At 37.3% G+C, this 18,341-nt stretch overlaps 1 protein-coding gene across 1 annotated transcript in view; it reads left to right on the plus strand.

Annotated features, from left to right (window-relative positions):
- The window catches only part of SCAMP1 (secretory carrier membrane protein 1), a 94,709-nt gene that overhangs the window by 22,497 nt on the left and 53,871 nt on the right, over positions 1-18,341 (plus strand). The window contains exon 2 of the mRNA XM_027863566.1: positions 14,807-14,884. Within this exon, the coding sequence (XP_027719367.1) occupies positions 14,807-14,884 (78 nt within the window). The remainder of the gene's footprint in view (positions 1-14,806; positions 14,885-18,341) is intronic.

Consider the following 18,341-nt stretch of genomic DNA (forward strand, 5'->3'; position numbering starts at 1 on the left):
ATTCCAAATAATTTATCTGATATTGAAATTAGTTGATCTTTAAATGTTTGGTGGAGTTCACTTGTATATTCATCTAGTCCTGATGCTATTTTTCTAATGATACTCATTTATGGCCTGTTCAGTATCTTTTTTCAAAAATAGGTTTATTTAGATATTCTATTTCTGCTTCTGTTAATCTCGGAAGTTTATATTTTTGTAAATATTCTTCAATTTTACTTAAATTGGTAAATTTATTGTCATATAATTGGGCAAAATAATCCCTAATAATTGTTTTGATTTCATCTTAATTAGTGATATATTTACCCTTTTCATTTTTGATACTTGTGATTTGGTGTTCTCTTTCTCTCTCTTTCAATAAAGCCAATTCCTGGTTTTATTTATTTATTCAGTGTTTTTCTTACATTCCATTTTATTAATCTCACCTTTACTTTGTATTATTTCAGTTTGATATTTAATTGGGGATTTTTAATTTGTACTTTTTCTAGTTTTTTTTAATTGCATACCCAATTCATCGGTCTGCTCTTTCTCTGTTTTATTGATTAAGCATTTAGAGATACAAATTTTCCTCTGATTCCTGTTTTTGTTGCATCTCATAGGTTTAGGTTTTGTTATATTGTCTCATTATTATCTTTTTCTTGAATAAAATTATTTGTTATTTCTATTAGTTCTTTTACCTACTCTTTTTTTTGGGGGGGGCTAGGCAATTGGGTTAAATGACTTGCCCATGGTCACACAGCTAGTAAGTGTCAAGTGTCTGAGCCCAGATTTGAACTCAGTTCCTTCTGACTCCAGAGTTGGTGCTCAACCTACTCATTCTTTAAGATTATTTAGTCTCCAATTAATTTTTAAATCTGTTTCTATGGTCCCTTACTAAATATAATTTTTATTATAGTGTGATCTGAAAAGAATTCATTTAATATTTCTACTTTTCTACATTTAATTATAAAGTTTTTATGCCCTAATTATATGGTCAATTTTTGTACTGTATACCACTGAGAAAAAGGTATATTTCTTTCTATTCCCATTCAGTTTTCTTCAGATAGCTATCATATCCACCTTATCTAAGATTCTATTCATCTCCTTGACTTATTTATTTTTTGCTTAGATTTATCTAGTTCTGAGAGGGGAAGGTAAATATCCCCCATTATTACAGTTTTGCTACTTATTTCCAGCTGTAATTCATTTAGCTTTTCCTTTAAAAATTTAGATGCTATAGCATTCAGTACATATAGGTTAAGTGTTGCTATTACTTCATTAGCTTTAGTACCTTTTATAATATAGCTCCCTGTTTGTCTCTTTTAATTAAATCTATCTTAGCTTTATCTTTGTCTGAGATCATGATTGCTATCCCTGCTTTTTTTTTTTTGCATCTGCTGAAGCATGATAAATTCTACTCTAGCCCTTTATTTTTATTATATATGTATCTCTCATTTTTAAATGTGTTTCTTGTAAACAACATGTTTTGGTTTTTAATCCATTCTGCTATCCATTTCCATTGTGTGGGTGAGTTCATTCCATTCATATTCAAAGTTATAATTACTAGTTGTGTATTTCCCTCCATCCTATTTTTCCTCACTTGTTTATCCTTTTCTCCCTCTCTTTTTACCCAATCCCTCCTCAGAGGTCTAATTTACTTCTCACCACTGCCTCCCTTGTGTGCACCCCTTCTAAAAATTTCTCCCTTATCCTCCCATTTCTTGATCAGTACAGCCTTCTAAGAGTCTTTCTTTATCTTATCCCATAGATAAAGCATTTTTAAAACACTTACTATATGCAAGGTACTGTGCTAAATGCTATGGATAAAAATACGAGTAAGCAAGACAAGATCTATTGGCCTTTAACAAAGGTAGAACACTCATTAGGCTTTTTTAAGATGCTTGGATAGCAGATGACATTTTTAAAGCAGTTAATGCGACAGCCTCTCTTGTTTGAGGCCCCTTTTGTAATAAGTTTTGGTATTTGGTAATTGGTAGTTTGAACATTTTCCCCCATGTCTTATCAGTATATTGCACTGTTTACATCATTCCAATTTTAAGTATTTTAAATGCTTCTTTAGTTATAAGATATTGGCCATTCTTAAGAGATTGTTACAGTTGATAATTATTAGAAACTAGTTCTCTGAACTTGACTTTTTAAAAGGACTCTCTCCTTTCTTCTTTTAAACCTGAACATCCTGATTTGTGCTCTTAATTGGGTCAGTAAACTTTTTAATATCAAACAAATTCTTTGCAGATATAAATGAACCCCCAACTCTGTGTAGAAATATGAAGCCTCTGATTCAAGTTCTTTACTTAGGATACTTTGGAATTACCCTGAGCCAGAACTACCAAGGAGTGTTATTTATGTAAATCAGAGTATAGACAAAAGGGCAACCTTCTCACTCTCACAAAAGTGGAAGGGAAATGAAGAATATTCCCATCTTTAGGTTAAGGAGCTGATTAAGATCTGTGAAAATCTACAGAAGGGTCTGGAAGCATTCCCAGAAAGGCTAGTCACAGAGTGTGTTGACCACATTTGACCAGGATACTGAAGTAGGAAGAAACGCTGGTGGCTGTTGGGTCATTTAGGTAGTCCTGCCAACTTCTGCTTTAGGGGTGCCTTAGCCATTTTTGTGATAGGTTGTCTTTCATCTACATGTGCCCCTTCTTTCTTTTGGATGTGCATACCCCTATCCCTTCTCTGGAATCTTCTATATCTGGAATCCTTCTTGATGGAAATTTCTAGCTTCCTAGTTAATTGGTGTTTATCTACCTTGAATATCAGAGGGAAAATTAATTAGATGTACCTGAGTAAGACCTCACCCCTCCCTGTATTACAGTGGGCCTTCTTCTGTATCAGAGAGTGACCTTGTTGTATTGAAGGGAATTCAGACATTCACACATGCTGAAGTTGTAGGAGTGGGGAGAATTTGAAGTAGTGTTGCTGGGTCTGGAGGCCCACAGCTGACTCTTGCCACGGCCTGAAGATCCCCTCACCTTCGACATCCTGCACTGGTTAAGTTGAGGGTATATCCTGTTCCTCTAGAAATCTGGTTGTAAAACTCTGATCTAGACTTTTCTTGGCTCATCACTATGAAGAAAGTGTTGGTCAGTTTTCAGGCAGTATCGTATCGATAATAACAGGTAACCTTATGAAATTGCTAGATGTCATGAGGACATGATATCTAAGATTTTGACCTCATTTTAGGCACATTCTGGGTTTTTCTTCTTGGCTCTTAATAAGGCTTCATGTTGGTGCTAATGATTTCTCAGTAATAGTCTGGCTAGATTTTTACTTTAAAACTTTCAACTACCCCAGTACATTGTGGATCTGTAATTTTGTCAGTGTGGCATTCCTTTTACTAAGGTCTATTTCAACCTTTTTTTTTAAGCGCAATAGTAAATGGCCTTTGAGAGTTACTGTATCTAAAATATATCCCTTATCACCATGTGGCTAACCTGGGAGGGAGCCTCTCTGAATGGCTAGGCTAATCTTTAGACAGTAGCTTTACAATTTTAATCTTTGGACCGTACACAGAGCTGTTCAAACTTGGTAAACCTGCCAGAACTTGCTTTCCACTGGTGTAGCCTTTGAGATCCTAGGGTCAGCTTCATGTCACAGTGAGGATTTTGATCATAACTTTCTGTCCTTCCATTTCTCCATTTGTTTAACTTGTCCTAAACCTATTCTTTGTCCTCCTAGTACATCACCCTTGTTCTAGCTTTACTTTCTTTCCTTTGGTCTCTCTCTCTCTCTCTTTTTTTTTTGTTTGTTTGTTTTTGGCTAGGCAGTGGGGTTAAGTGACTTGCCTAGGGTCACACAGCTAGTAAGTGTTATGTGTCTGAGGCTGGATTTGAACTCAGGTCCTCCTGAATCCAGGGCAGGTTTTTTTGGTCTCTTGACCCTTTTGATTGACTTGAGTGAGTTGTATCTTTTACCCTTGAATCTACTACCACACACCTAACCAAACTCCAGACTTGTTTTACCTATCTATCCCTTACTATCTGACCTTTTATGTATGCTGGAAAAAGTTTATTTGCCATTTATGACAACTGGGTCCACTACAAACTAACTTTTATCTAATCTTAGGTGGGCCTTAACTGCTGTATGAAAATCCTTTTATTCTCCATCACATTCCCCAGTCTTCCAGATTTCTCTCCTCAAGTTCTGTATGCCACTACTCTGCGCTTTCTGACCTCTCTCACAGAGGAGCTCACTTTATATTTAGTGAGAAAACAGGTCATCTAATGTGAACTCACTTTTCTTCCATCTTCCTTATTCTGTACACCAAGCCAGGGGCCATCTCCAATAGTCCTGATCTATATCTTGCCACTGAACCCAGATGGCTCCAGAGGAGAAAGTAAGGCTGTTAATTTTGTACAGCCCTCCCTTAGTTAAATCCAGTTCACTTGCAGGTCATGGCATCACTTTCCTGATGTGATGGTCTTCTTTGAGAATGAAGGACAAACAACAGCAATACTGGAAGACCCCCCTTGTGTTATCCCATTCTCTTCTCTTTTTATTTTCTGAAAATGAGGTAGTCTTGGCCAAGGCCACCACCTGCACTTCTGCCTTTGAATTTGCACCAAATATAGGAAAAATCTGTCCAGATGCAACAATTCAACATTTATAAAGCACTTAACTGTGTGGGAAGCACTGTGCTAGGTGCTGGGGATACAAAAACCAAAACAAAACTGGTAACTTTCCTAAAGGTACTCACATTTTATTAGAGGATGAAGATGGGATACAACTTATTGGTGTGTAGATAAATTGCAAGATAATTTCAGTAGCAAGAGGGCACCTAGAACTTGGACAGAGTGTGAAGTGGGAATCAGGGAGGCCTTCTGAGCCGAGACGTAAAGGAAGCTAGGGATTTAGAGAGGTAGTGCATTTCAGCCATTGAGAAAAAGCCTTTGCTTCAAAGAGATGGGATGTAGATTATCAAGTTTGGAAAACAGCTAGTAAGGAGCCAGACTGAAGGTATTTAAATGTCAAGCCAAGGAGTTTATATTTTTTTTCTTAGTGACAAGAGTGAAGATTTTTAAGAAGAGGAATGAAATGATCAGATTTGTATTTTAGGAAACTTATTCTGGAAGCTGTGTAGAGGCTAATTGGACAGGGGAGAAAGTAGAAATGGGGAATTAATTCAGAGACTGTTAGAATAGTTCAGTTGTGAGGGGATGAGGGCCTGACCTGAACTAGGATTGTGACCCTGTGAGTAGATGATGACAAAGGGTAGATGATGAGAGAATCATGCTACTCCTCAATATAAATAGGGAATTTTGGAGGAAGGATACATTTATGGGGAAAGAGAATCAGTTCTGTTTTTGACATACTGAGACTGATGAGACGTGCAGATGGAGATGTCTGGCAAGATTTGGTAGTATAGGACTCGAATTAGAGGAACTTGGGTGGGATATATATAGATTTAGCAATCAGTGGTGTAGAGATGATTAATCAAATGGGAATTGTTGAAGATTACCAAGAGACTAGAGGAGGGTCCAGTATAAGGACTTTAGGGACCAACTATCATAAGAAGATTCATCTGTGGGAGAAAATGATGATTCTGCAAAAGAGAAGAAATGGTTAGTTAGAGAACCAGGAGCGAACAAGAAACCACAAAAGGGCATATAACGTGCCCAGAAGATAGAGTAGTTTGTGTCAGAAACTGCAGGATGTTACATGAAATGAGGGCTGAGAGAAGGCCACTAGGTTTAGCAGTTAAGAGATGTTGATAATTTTGGAGAGAGCAGTTTGAATAGAATGGTGAGATCAGAAGTTAGATTTTAAGGGATTGAGATGCAAGTGGTTAATAAGCAATGGATCCAACTGGTACGGACAGTTCTTTCTAGGTATTTAGAAGTGAAAGGAGGAACAGAGTTATAGGGCAAAATTCAGTGTGTTGTAGAGGAAAGGATACTGAATTTAGAGTTTGAGAACATGAGTTTGAGTCTATCAAAGAAAAAAATATTAATGCTAATACTGTATTCTATGATTTAGGCTCAGGTCTCTGAAAAACAATTTTATCTAAATTGTCATTAATCTTCATCTAAGTCATTTTTAGCTTGGTGAGATCTGCCCAAAATCAGCATAGTTCTCTATGCCTTCTAACATGATTCTCTGCCCCCATCCCTCCTGGACTACTCTAGTACTTTCTTAGTTCAGATTCGATGCTGGGACAAAATGAGACACTGGTATATCACTGAACATTTAACAAAGGAGGGAGTTTACTTTGCCCTAATGCGGAGAGGATATGCAACAAGGTTATTTAACAAGGACGCAGTGGCTCTGGGCAATGGCCCTCCTCATTTCCTTCTGGAAACACCTCTGATCAGTCAGACATCAGGGTATAGTGATTGTATGGTTTCCAGCATCCACCAAGTCTGAGTGGCAAAGAGCCTATATGGGTTGGGCTTTTTATTGGCCCTGGGTTGGGAAGCTATGTCAGAGAAGCTGAGGCCAATCAGGTTTCCTGAGTGGAAGAAGCTTTCCCGGGGAAGACACTAGGGAAACTGGGTTTGAAGGAAGTTGGGGTTTGGGGAGTTTATGTGTGGAGAAAGCTGTGTCAGGGTAAGGGGAGCAGTGTCAAGGACTTGCTATCCTACCACATCTTCATTGGTATCATAATCCTTTAAATTCTAGTGCCAGTCACTTTAGGTGAGTAATGACCATGATGTGAGCAAGACCAGAGTTAATGACTTAAGATACTACCTTTAATCCATTTCTTTAAGAAAAACCTTTCTGTTCAAGGAGCTTTTCCATTTTGGAAAGGGCTTTTTAGAGGAAAATAATATTTCTTAATATTAATAGTTTGTTAAGGAAACTAAAAACTTGCTGCTACAAGTTACAGCTCTGTTACCTGTGAGCCCTGTGACCTTGGGCAAGTCCCTTCCCTTTTCCGTTGCCTTAGTTTTCTCATCTACAGATTGTGACTGATGGCCTAGGATCTGCCCCCAAGGACTGTGGGTTCACAGGGACTAAGTTTGATCCTGGGACATTGCCCCTCATCCCCTAAGGAGGTAATTTTATCTCTTTGTCTTGCTGTCATCCCAGAGTTTACGAAAGCTTAGGAATGGTATGTGCCTTGGCCAGGCAGTCAACAATCAACAAGCGTTTATTAAGTGCTTAATATATGCTAGGCACGGTCCTAAAAGCTGGGAATACTAGCAGAATCATAAAATATATATCTATATATATATATATATATAATCCCTGCCCTCAATTAGTTCATATTTTAATAGGGAAAGACAGCGCATAAAAGGAAGCTAAAAAACAGTGGGAGGGAAGGTACTACTGTCTGAGCTTGGTAGACAAAGTCCGGTGGACATGAGTTACTGCAGTGCAGTGCAGTGCAGCCTGAAGAACTCTATAAAGACTTGGTTGGCCTTGGTTTAAGGGCCTCCTTAAATTGGAGGTTCTGGGCCAATCAGAAGGTGAGGCCTTAGGGGTCCAGAGTATTTCCAGTTTGGAATCAGCTTCTCAGGTGAGGAGGTTTCATTGGCATAGTAGAAAACACCCTACAGAGATGAGTCAGCAGTATAACCTGCAGAGGGAAGATATCTCACAAGTGCTCAACGTACAATAGGGATCTCATGTATGGAACGGCATTTATTTCCAACAGTACAGAAAAATGTGTAAGACTCAAAGGAGTTACCAGAGCCCATGAGCAAATACAGAAATATAGAGTGCTCAAAATACTCCTTTAGACTCTTCCAGTGGGTGTACCTCCTTCTGTCAAGAGACTGCTCAACAAATACCCCTTTCACTTTCTGCTTGTATTATTGGAACAATTCATAGAAATAACATGGGGCCTTGGCAAGGACAATTCATTCCTGGCATTTTAAATTGAAATTCTGGATACTTTTTGGTGAAGTTCTTATTTTCTTTCTATTCATCACACTTATACCAATCTGTCTCTCACCTGTGTCTCTTTTTTTTACATGCCTGGAATGCACTTTCTCCTCTCCTCCGCCTCTTAGCATCTCAAGCCTTCTTAGGGTTCTGCTCAAGTACCACCTTCTAGTCAAGGCCTTTCCTTTCCTTCCCTTCTCTTTTCCCCCCTCTCCCCTTTCCCCTTTCCCTTTCCTTCTTTTTTTTTTGCTAGGCAATAGGGTTACATGACTTGCCCAGGGTTACACAGCTAGTAAGTGTCAAGTGTCTGAGACCAGATTTGAACTTAGGTTCAAGGCCTTTACTAATTCCTCCAACACTGGTGGTGTTGCCAGAATCATCCTCCGCTGCCTGGCACATAGTAGGGGCGTAAGAGATGATAGAAACATTTTTATGTATGGTGATTAAGTTCTCTGATACCATTAATGCTCAGTTTTGGGTTAATTAGATTTTTTTTTTTTTTTTTTTTGGTGGGCTGGCCTGGAAACCTAACCAAACTCTAATTTGTGGACTATCTGTTATAATTCTTAACAGTGGTCTATATTTTCTTGAGTTTCCTCCTCTTTCCAGCCTTAGTTTATAAATTGGGGTTTTGTGGGTTTTGTGCTAGGACCAGGGCCAGGCCCAGGCCCACCTCCCTCCTGTGCTTTTAAATGGTTCACCTTGCTTGGTCTAAGCCTGGGTCACCTAGGTTCCTGTGTGACCTCTTCCTCCTGTGGTTAGGCCCCCTTGATCTTTTGAAGTTTAGAATGCTGGATCCTCTGTAGCATCTCATAAAAGAGTACCAGGGAACTTGCAAGGCCCTGTGCCGGAGGTGTTCTGGTCTGAGCTCCAGTGTACAGGCTTTAGGTTTTCTGCTATACTGGGGCTATCTCTGGGGAGCATTTTGCCTTTACTGCCTCTGGATGCAGATCCTCTCAAGGCACCAAGTATTTCTCCTTAGTCTTTCTTTGAGAGGCTTTTGGCTTGTTTCCTTACACTGCTGACACTGCCTTTTCCAGCAGAGACCCCCTTTTCTGTGGCCCTTGGGTTACTGACATTTTGTACAGCCTTTGAGTGGTCACTTCCTGTAGTTTCTCATTTGATTCTTGGATCATTATTCTGTCTGGTACTATTTTTAGGTTTTTGCTAAAGTAGGTTTATGGGAGTTGGGCTATCTGCCTCTGTTCAGATAGCCATCTTGGCCAGAAGTCACCTTTCTTAATTTCAGTCTTACTAGATAAAGCCATTTTTTTGCCTTTTGTTTTCCCTGAGTTGAATGATCCTATGAGCTATTCAGATCTTTTTGCATCTTGATTCAGTCATTCATCCAGCTATTTTTCCTTTTCAGCTTTGTGTTTTCTGCAGACTTGCTAAGTATGCCTCTTAGGACTTTATTTAAATCACCAATAAAAATGTAAACAGCGTAGAGCCAGATAGTGACCTGTTAATGATTACCTTTTGGGTACTGGTTCACTTAGATTTTTCCATCTTTTCCACAATGAGAAGAAATTGTCAAATACTTGGCTCTGCTCATCTTTTTGCCTCCCTATTATTCAAGAAGCATTTATTAAGTGTCTAAGCATTATGCAAGGTACTGAGGTACAGTGACAAAACCCTAACTGTTTACCCTCAAACAATATCTTCTTTTGGGCGGTGGGCAGTGACTAACATTTATGCAGGGGATCAGGATAAGTCACATGTAGGATGTAGCATTTAAACTGAGCCTTCAAGTGCTCACCTCGAATTGCACTTAAATGCTTGCTGTTGACAAGTTTTAGGCCCTATATTTCTGGGAAAGGGGAGCCCAGATAGTGGGGCTTGAACTGTTGGCATATATATTTCTGAGATTATCAGTATCCTATGTTCCTTAATCACTGGGTTTTTACAAGACGTGGAACCATATTCTGACCTACCATAGTCTTTTTATGTTTCTTACTGGGTACTCATGAAGGATATATTGGTCCTGGGCAGAGTTGCGGGGAGTGAGGGAGATGATCATCTGATTATCTGAGTAGTCCTAGGTGGGTATCTGACAGATGGATGAACAATAAATAGGCTTAAGTAAGTGGTGACAGGACTTCTATATTTCTATTTTTTAAAATTCATTTTTAATTTTCAGTTCCAAATTCTCTCCTTCCTCTACCCATTCATTCCCTACCCATTCATTCCCTACCCATTGAGAAGACAAGAAATAAAAATCCATTACAAATAGGAAGTTATGCAACGTATTTCCACATTAGCTGTGTTCTAAGGGGAAAAAAGGACAATAAGGGGAAAATATGCTTCCTTCTGTACCCCAAGTCCATCCGTTCTCTCTCGGGGCAAATAGCGTTTTTCATCATGAGTTCTTCGAAATTGTGGTGGGTCATTGTGTTGATCCAAGTTACAAAGTCTTTCACAGTTGATAATCTTTACAATGTTGCTGTTATCTTGTAAATTCATATTCTGGTTCTGCTCACTTCACTTTGCATTGGCTCATATAAATTACCCCATGTTTTTCTAAAACCTTTTTCTACATCGTGTCTTAACTGTACAGTAGTATTCCATCACATTCACATACCATAATTTGTTTGGTCATTCCCCAGTTGATGGAAATCCCCTCAGTTTCTACTTTTTTTTGCCACTACAGAAAGAGCCACTATAACTGTTTTTGTACACGTGGGTCCTTTTCCTTTTCCTTTTTCTTTGATGTCTTTGAGTTACAGACTTAGTAGTGGTATTGCTAGGTCACAGGGTATGCACACTTTTATAGCTCTTTGGGCATAGTTCCAAATTGTTCTCCAGGATGGTTGGAACAGTTCACAGCTCCAACAGTGTGCATTAGCGTACCTGTTTTCACACATTTCCGGCATTTGTTGTTTGCTTTTTCAGTCATCTTAGACTGTTGAAGGGGTGTGAGCTAGTATCTCAATTTTTTTAATTTGCTTTTTTCTAATTATTAGCAATTTAGAGTAGATTTTTCATATGACTACTGATAACTTTGATTTCTTCCAAAAATATCATGTTAATGTCCTGTAACTGTTTGTAACTGGAGAATGGCTCTTATTATTTAATTTGGCTTACTTAGTTCCATATGTATTTGAGAATTGAGACCTTTATCAGGAAACTTGCAGCAAAGATTTTTTTTTTGCCCTAGTTTGACAGGTCTTCTATTTTATTTTCTTCATTTTTTTGAGTCTTAGGGGCAGTCCTGCCTTGTTGATTGCACTCCTACCTTTTTAAACCTTTTTGTCTGTTGTAAAAACAACAGATAGAGAATATACCCCTTCTGGCCATTAAGACATACTGAGTGACAATTCTGAAACAAAGTTCTTTTAAGAAAAAGTAAAGCAAAAAGCTAAGCATGACCTAATAATTATATTCTTGCAGATGAGCTGTGGAAAATGTATTGAAAACAGAAAACAAGCTTTCTTTTCAAAGATTATTATAGTAGCATTATTTGTATTTGCAAACCCCCCACAGAAATAGCGTAAATGTCCTCAATAGATAGTTGGTTAAATAAATTGTGGTACATTAATTTAATGGAATATTATAAAACAAGATGTACATAAGCTTGGAAAGACTTTGCAAAGTAATGCTAAGCAAAAACAAAATGAACCCCCTCAAAAAAATACAGAACAAAGTATAGACTTAAGAATGAATACGGATGACACGAATGGACAAAACAATCTTGATGAAGATTTTGAGGGAGTGGCTGAAAAATTGTTGGGACTTTTTATTTATTAAAATTAATTTAAATGTAAATAGTTACTCAGCATGTTTAATTAGCTGTACTTATGTTCAGTGTTGTTTATAATAAATAATTGCTTTTAAAAACTGGGCACAGCCAAACTGCAAGTGCAGTCTCTACATTAAAGAATAGAACATGGCCAGACTACAGATGTCCCTTTCTTCTTTCTGCAGAGTGTCTTCTGGTTCTTGAAGAAGATACATAATTGCTCGTAATTATTTCTTGTGCAGTTACCAAAATTGCTGATGTAGGAAAGAATCAATGTTTGTGTAGCCAAGGAAGAGCAGAAAAATATGATGGAAAAAAGAAACCGTCTTATATACTGCAGGAACAGCTAGTGGAATGCCAATATTTGTGCTTTGCCGTCTGGAAAAAAGAGCCTCGATATAGGAGGACGGGGTATGGCTGGTTGGCCTGGTGAGGGTATTTGGCTCAGAGAGAATGCTTGGATTCTCTTGAGGAAGTTGAGAGGCTTGAAAGGTTCCAGTCTGAATTTGTTTGGTAGCATTCTCTATGCCTAACCAAGAGTTTGACCACACGGAAGCCATAAAATGATTCAATAAGTCAATCAGCAAGCATTTTTCAAACACCTGTTTTGTACCAGGTACCCGTACCAGGTGCTAGGGATATCAAGACAGCAAAGGAAATGGGCCTTGTCCTCAGGCATCTTCCATTTTGTCAGAAGATAAATCATATACATGTATAAATAAGATGGATACAAGGTGGCTTGATGGGGAAAGGCACTAACATCTAGAGATCAGTTCTTTTGGAATATTATATTCTAGCCTGAAATACCACATTACTGTATAGTAACTAGCCCCTCGGTCATTGATAGTGAGAAGAAATTTCATGTGTTGGATTGAAACCTGGAGGGGAATGTTGCACATGCTCAAAGACTAGGTCCTCACTTCTAGTCCTCCATTACCTTTTATCTTTTTTATTTTATTTATGCCTTTTGTTTTTATATCACTTTGATTTCTGAGTATATACCTCTTATCCAGTTAACTATCTCTTGTGATAGATTTTGGACAAACTTCTAAGTTTGAAGTGTTCTATTTTTATTCTCAGAATGTTGTGTTTTAGTCCAGTTTGTGCAATTTTCGCTTGTTTCTTCTTCAAATTTGGTGTCTTTTAAAATATATTTTTCTCCATCTTTGAGATACCTGATCAATTAAAATTTTTATCTTCTTGATTTTTCTTCTACATTTCTCTTTTTAAATCCTGCTTTGTTTTAGTGGTTTTTGGTTTTTTTGTTTTTTTTTTTTAGTTTTCTTACATTCTTGATTATTCTTTGATTCTGTTCTTACTATTCATTGCCTTTTGCTGAACTGTGCTTTGTGGTGCTTTTATCATAGTGAACGTTTTTATATTTTGCATTTTCCTGAGTTAATATCTCATTCTTTGTTCCTTTGCTTCCTTTTTATTCCTTTAATATGCTTATTGTTAAAATAAGCGTTTGTCCTAGTTACTAGTGCTGTTTTCAACTTACATTTCTATAGCACTTTTGTCTTACATTTTAATATTTAAATCAATCTACGATCTTATGCAAGAAGGTATTTCGATCAGTCAGTAAGCATTTATGAAGTGCCTAGTACAGGCCAGGTGCTGATTGCCACCCGTGGATGCCTTCATATCCTATCTAATTTGTATCTGCATCCTTCCATAAATCTTTGCTAGTATATATGTATTATATATATACATATTACAAATTATTCATATGCATAAATAATAACATTGGAAGCAGTGGATGGAGTGCTGGGTTGGAGTCAGGAAGATCTGAGTTCAAATATGGCCTCAGATACTAGCTATGTGACTCTGGGCAAGTAAGTCATTTAACTTCTGTTGCGTTAATATACTGGAGAGGGAGATGGCAAATCATTCCAGTTTGACCTTTGCTAAGACACCACCATGAATGCATGGGGTCACATGAGTGAACAACAATGTAATACATACATACATACATACATACATACATACATACATACATACATATATTCATTATGCAGGACACTTCCCACTAATTCTTATAATGGGGTACCAATACAAGACTGTTCTTGCTTGCTTTTGCCTCATTCGTGACCTGCCCACCTCCATTTCCTGTCATATGCTTTTGTATTAAGTATATCCTTATTTGTATCAGAGTTTTTCTTAGACTTGATTGTTACCAGACAAATCTTATTTTGAAATTAGACATCAAATAAAATGGACATTTCTATATGCATAGTAGAACAGAAAAGCATCATGGAGCCATTTAAAGTTTCTGAGAAGTGGAGCAGAGCAATCATGCTTCTTTACCAAGAAGATCAGTCTGGCGTCTAGCTATACATAGGGTGGATTAAAGGGAGAAGAATGGAGGTAGGAGATTAGGGACTATGGAAATAGTCTATGATAAGAGGGAAGTAATGAGGACCTGAGCTAGGGTAGTGACAGTAGAAATGGTTAAGTATATTCAAGAGATAATGTAGCAGTGGAAGCAACAATACTTAAGACTGGACAAAAGTGGTGAAGAATAGGAAATAGTCAAAGATGATGGAAGTTTTGATTCGACTATTAGTGAATATATAAACTCTGCATACTTGTTGACCCAGTGATGCCACATTAAGGCATATATGCCAAAAATGTAGGAGATAAACAGATGAAAAGTTCTATAGGTAATAAAAAAAATTACAGCAGAGACTGAACAGAACTAGAGGGAAAGTAGTTACTTACTGATTGGGGTTTTGTTGAACAAATCATGATATAATAAATAAAGAATGAAGCATTTAGAAAAAATTGGTGAAGATTTGTATGCACTAATGTAGAAATGAAAGAACAGTTTACATAATGATATACTTCAGAACTCTGATGATACAGTGATCAGTCTTGACTTCTGTAGACTGATGATGTGAAACATGTTTTCTGCCTCTTGGCATAGGTTGCAGACTGTGGATATAGAATGAGGCATATATTTTCAGACAAGATGAGTATGTTAATTTCTTTCACTTAATTGAACTTATTATAGGGAAGGTACTTTTTAGTGGGGGAGGGAGTCACTGGGAAGTGACAGTGATGTCATTTAAAAAGCATGCATAAAAATTTTAAATCCTAGAAACCAGATATGATTATAAGAAAATCTCTTTGCCCTTCGGTTTTCTTTATCAAGTTTACTCTGATCACTATGAGTTTGGATGGATTATCAAGTAATATAATGGAAACACTAACAATACTTTAAATTTTCTATTTCAGGATCCATCAGTTACACAGGTGACAAGAAATATGCCACCAGGCCTTGATGAGTATAATCCATTTTCTGATTCTAGAACGGTAAGAATATTCTTTACCTCTTCACAAATGGTTAAGTTGAAATTATCTAGACATTGTGTTTTCATTAAAAATTTGTTCATTTAGCTGATTGCTTAAACCAAGTATTATTTAGAATTTATGATATTAATGTTTATTTTAAGCTAAGGGGCAATAAGAAGTGATGCAAAGTTATCAAAATCTTAGTGAAACAGAATGAAGATTTTTTTCTTCTGTTCAAATAAAACGTTTCCTATTTTTCATCATCAGCTGCTTTGTTTAAGTGGGTCTGGTTGCAGTGGTTTTAATTGCATGCCATAGTTTATTTTTATTCTTATAATTTGGTATTGATTTTAATCTTTGAAGAAATCGACTGTACACACAAAGTGATTCAGAAATGACCATTAGTAACCAGTCATTTCTCGTCTGTTAAAGTATTGATCAGTAATATTATTTGGTGCTTTTCATGTCTTAACACCTCCCAGTTCTTCTGAAACGAATTATCCATTCCTTTAGTGGCAGTTTTCTTTTGTATCTGTGTTTGATTATTGATTATTATTAATATTAGTAGTAGTGAGACAGCAAAAAAAGATACTCTTTACTTCTTCTGGTAGTATGATTGTTTTTTGGTAGTTAGATGAGGACCACACATTTAGAATATCTACAGCTAAGTTAATGTTTATAGATGTTCAAAAAAACTGATCCTTAGTGACTTGTGCCAACATCACTGTGGAGTTGGAAGGGAGCTACATGGGACTGAGGGCATTTTGTATTTTATTTTGTTTCACAGCTGGGCAAGAAATATATCACCAAGTGGCTAGCCTATTGGTGACGAATTTTTCTATGTTTAGCTAGGTTGGTCCTTTAAAAGCAGATAGTTTGTTTCTGAGAGCATGGTCAAAATATCTTTATCATAGATTTTACCCTACCAGAACTCAGACTCCATTGGCATGGCCTTCAAGAAACTGGGGTCAACTTCATGTGAAGATAAAGCATCTGAATAGCACTTTATATGGTTTTTCAGATTATTACACTTAAAAATATTTTTATGTAGCTCCCAAAGCATGATCATGGTAATTCCATGATCTGTACTGTATATAGGAAGATTTATCTGACTGTGATATTAGATTTCAGGTGGTAGGGAGAAACTAGGGGCAAGGAGAGGCATATTAGGAAATTAAAATAGTTGAGATGATAGGTAATAATGATAGTGTTGGGAATTAAGAGGGAGGGAATGAACGTTGGAAATATTGAAAGACTTGGCAACCGATTCTATAAATCTACAGGTATTATTAAACATCTGCTGTGTTTCAGGCATTGTGTTAGGATTTGCAAATAAAAAGAAAAAAAAATCTATACTCTCAAGGAACTTAAAGTTTACAGGGGGAGATAATGAGCATATGTATAAGTATATACAGAAAACTTTGAGTAGTAAATGTGGTAGTTAAGTACAAGGTAGTTATGGAGGGAGGACACTAGTAGTTGTTGGAAGTAGGGGTGGTTTCACAGAGAATGTGATGATTAAGCATCATCTTGAAGGAAGAGAGATTTTCTGTAAGACATAGGTGAGGCAGGAGTGCTTCCGTGTGTTGAGGAGGGTCAGTGCAAAGATGTAGAGATGGGATGCCATTTATGGAACAGAGAGACCAGTTTGACTGGAATATAGATTACAGGAAGGAGAGCAATGTGTAATGAAGTGAGAAAAATATGTTGAGGTCAGGGTGATAAGAGGTTCAAAAAGCCAAATAGAGGAGTTTATATTTGGTCCTAGAGGCGATACAGCAACACTGAAGTTGATTGAATAAGAAGAGAGTAACAATGTCAGATTTTCACTTAAGGAAAGTTACCTTGGCACCTGTATGGAAGATGTGTTCAAGTGAGGAGAGACTTTTTCGAGAGACTGTCACAGCATTTTAGGTGAGAGGTGATGAGAGCCTGAACTAAAGTTATAGCTCTGAGTGTAAGAAGAAGGGATCAGATGCAAGGAATATTGTGTTGGTAGCAGTGACAAGATTGGGCAACTGAATGGATGTATGGGGTAAAGGAGAGTGAAGTGATGAGGATGATTCTAAAGTTTTAAAACCTGGGAGGCTGGAAGAATGGTGGTACCTCTGACAGATATAGAGAAGTTTGGAAATTGGTAGATTTGGGGAAAAAGATAAGGAATTCTCTTTTGGGATATGCTGAAGTTTCTCTTAGGACATTTACTTTAATTTTAAAAAATATATTTTGTTAAACATTTCTCATTCATTATGTACAATTTTTTTTAACATTTTAAAAAATTTGAATTTCAAATTCTCTCCCTCCTTCCTACCCCTCCCCCACCGCTTGATAGGGCAAGCAATATACTATTGATTATATGTGTGAAGTCATGCTATGCATAATTATATTTTAGGTATGTTACAAAAGAAAACATATCCATAAAACCAAGAAAGATAAAGAAAGTTAAAAAAAAAAAAGGATGCTTCAATCTGCAGTCAGACTTTATCAGTTCTCTTTCTGGAGGTGAATAGCATTTTTCATCATGGGTCCTATGGACTTGCCTTGGATCATTATCTTGATCAGAGTAGCTAAGTCTTTCACAGTTGATCATCATTACAGTATTGTTATTACCATGTACAGTGTTCTCCAGGTTCTTTTCGTTTTACTTTGCATCAGTTCACATAAATCTTCTGACTCTAGTTTCAAATGTCCAAAAGTCAGTTGGTAGCTCAGATTCCTTAAGAGTGTCCAGTATGGCGGGTCTTTAATAAACCTTGTCTCTGGCTGAAAAAAAATAAAATAAAATAAAAAAAGTCAGTTGGTGATAAAATATTGAAGCTCAGAGGAGATGAGGACTGGATACAAAAATCTGCAAGTCCTCTGCATAGATAGAGTTGATAGTTCAGCCCTGAAAGTTGATGGAGTCCACAAGGGAGAGAGTATAGAGACAGAAAGTATTAACACCCACAGTTAATAGTGATAAGCTAGCAAAAGAGACTGAGAGGGAATGATTAGACAGGTAGGTGGAGAACCAGGAGATAATAGCCAGGAAGAGAAGACCATCAGTGATATCAAATGTGGCAGAGAGGTAAAGCAGAATGAGGACTGAGAAAAGACCATCAGATTCGGCTGTTCAGATTGTCTGTGACTTTGGAGAGAACAATTTTGTTTGAGTGGTGCTGCCTGAAGTCAGATTTCAAAGGATTAAAGAATGGAGGAGAGGAAGTGAATCTTAGGTCTAGAGCTAGAAGAGCCTACAGGGGCCATCTAACTATTATTTTGCAACTGAGGAAATCTGAGGCATAGAGAGATTCAGTCACTTGACCAAGGTAGTAAGCATTAGAAATGCTCAGACTCTATGACTGATCTTAAGAGTTTGGCTGAGAAGGGCAGCCAGGTGGTACAGTGGATAGAGCTCTGGCCTTGGAGTCGGGAGGACCAGAGTTCAAATCCGGCCTCAGACATTTGACACTTCCTAGCAATGTGACCCTGGGCAAGT

The sequence above is a fragment of the Vombatus ursinus genome, unplaced genomic scaffold (assembly GCF_900497805.2).
Source record: "Vombatus ursinus unplaced genomic scaffold, bare-nosed wombat genome assembly UNPS02014772.1, whole genome shotgun sequence".
Taxonomy (NCBI): domain Eukaryota; kingdom Metazoa; phylum Chordata; class Mammalia; order Diprotodontia; family Vombatidae; genus Vombatus; species Vombatus ursinus.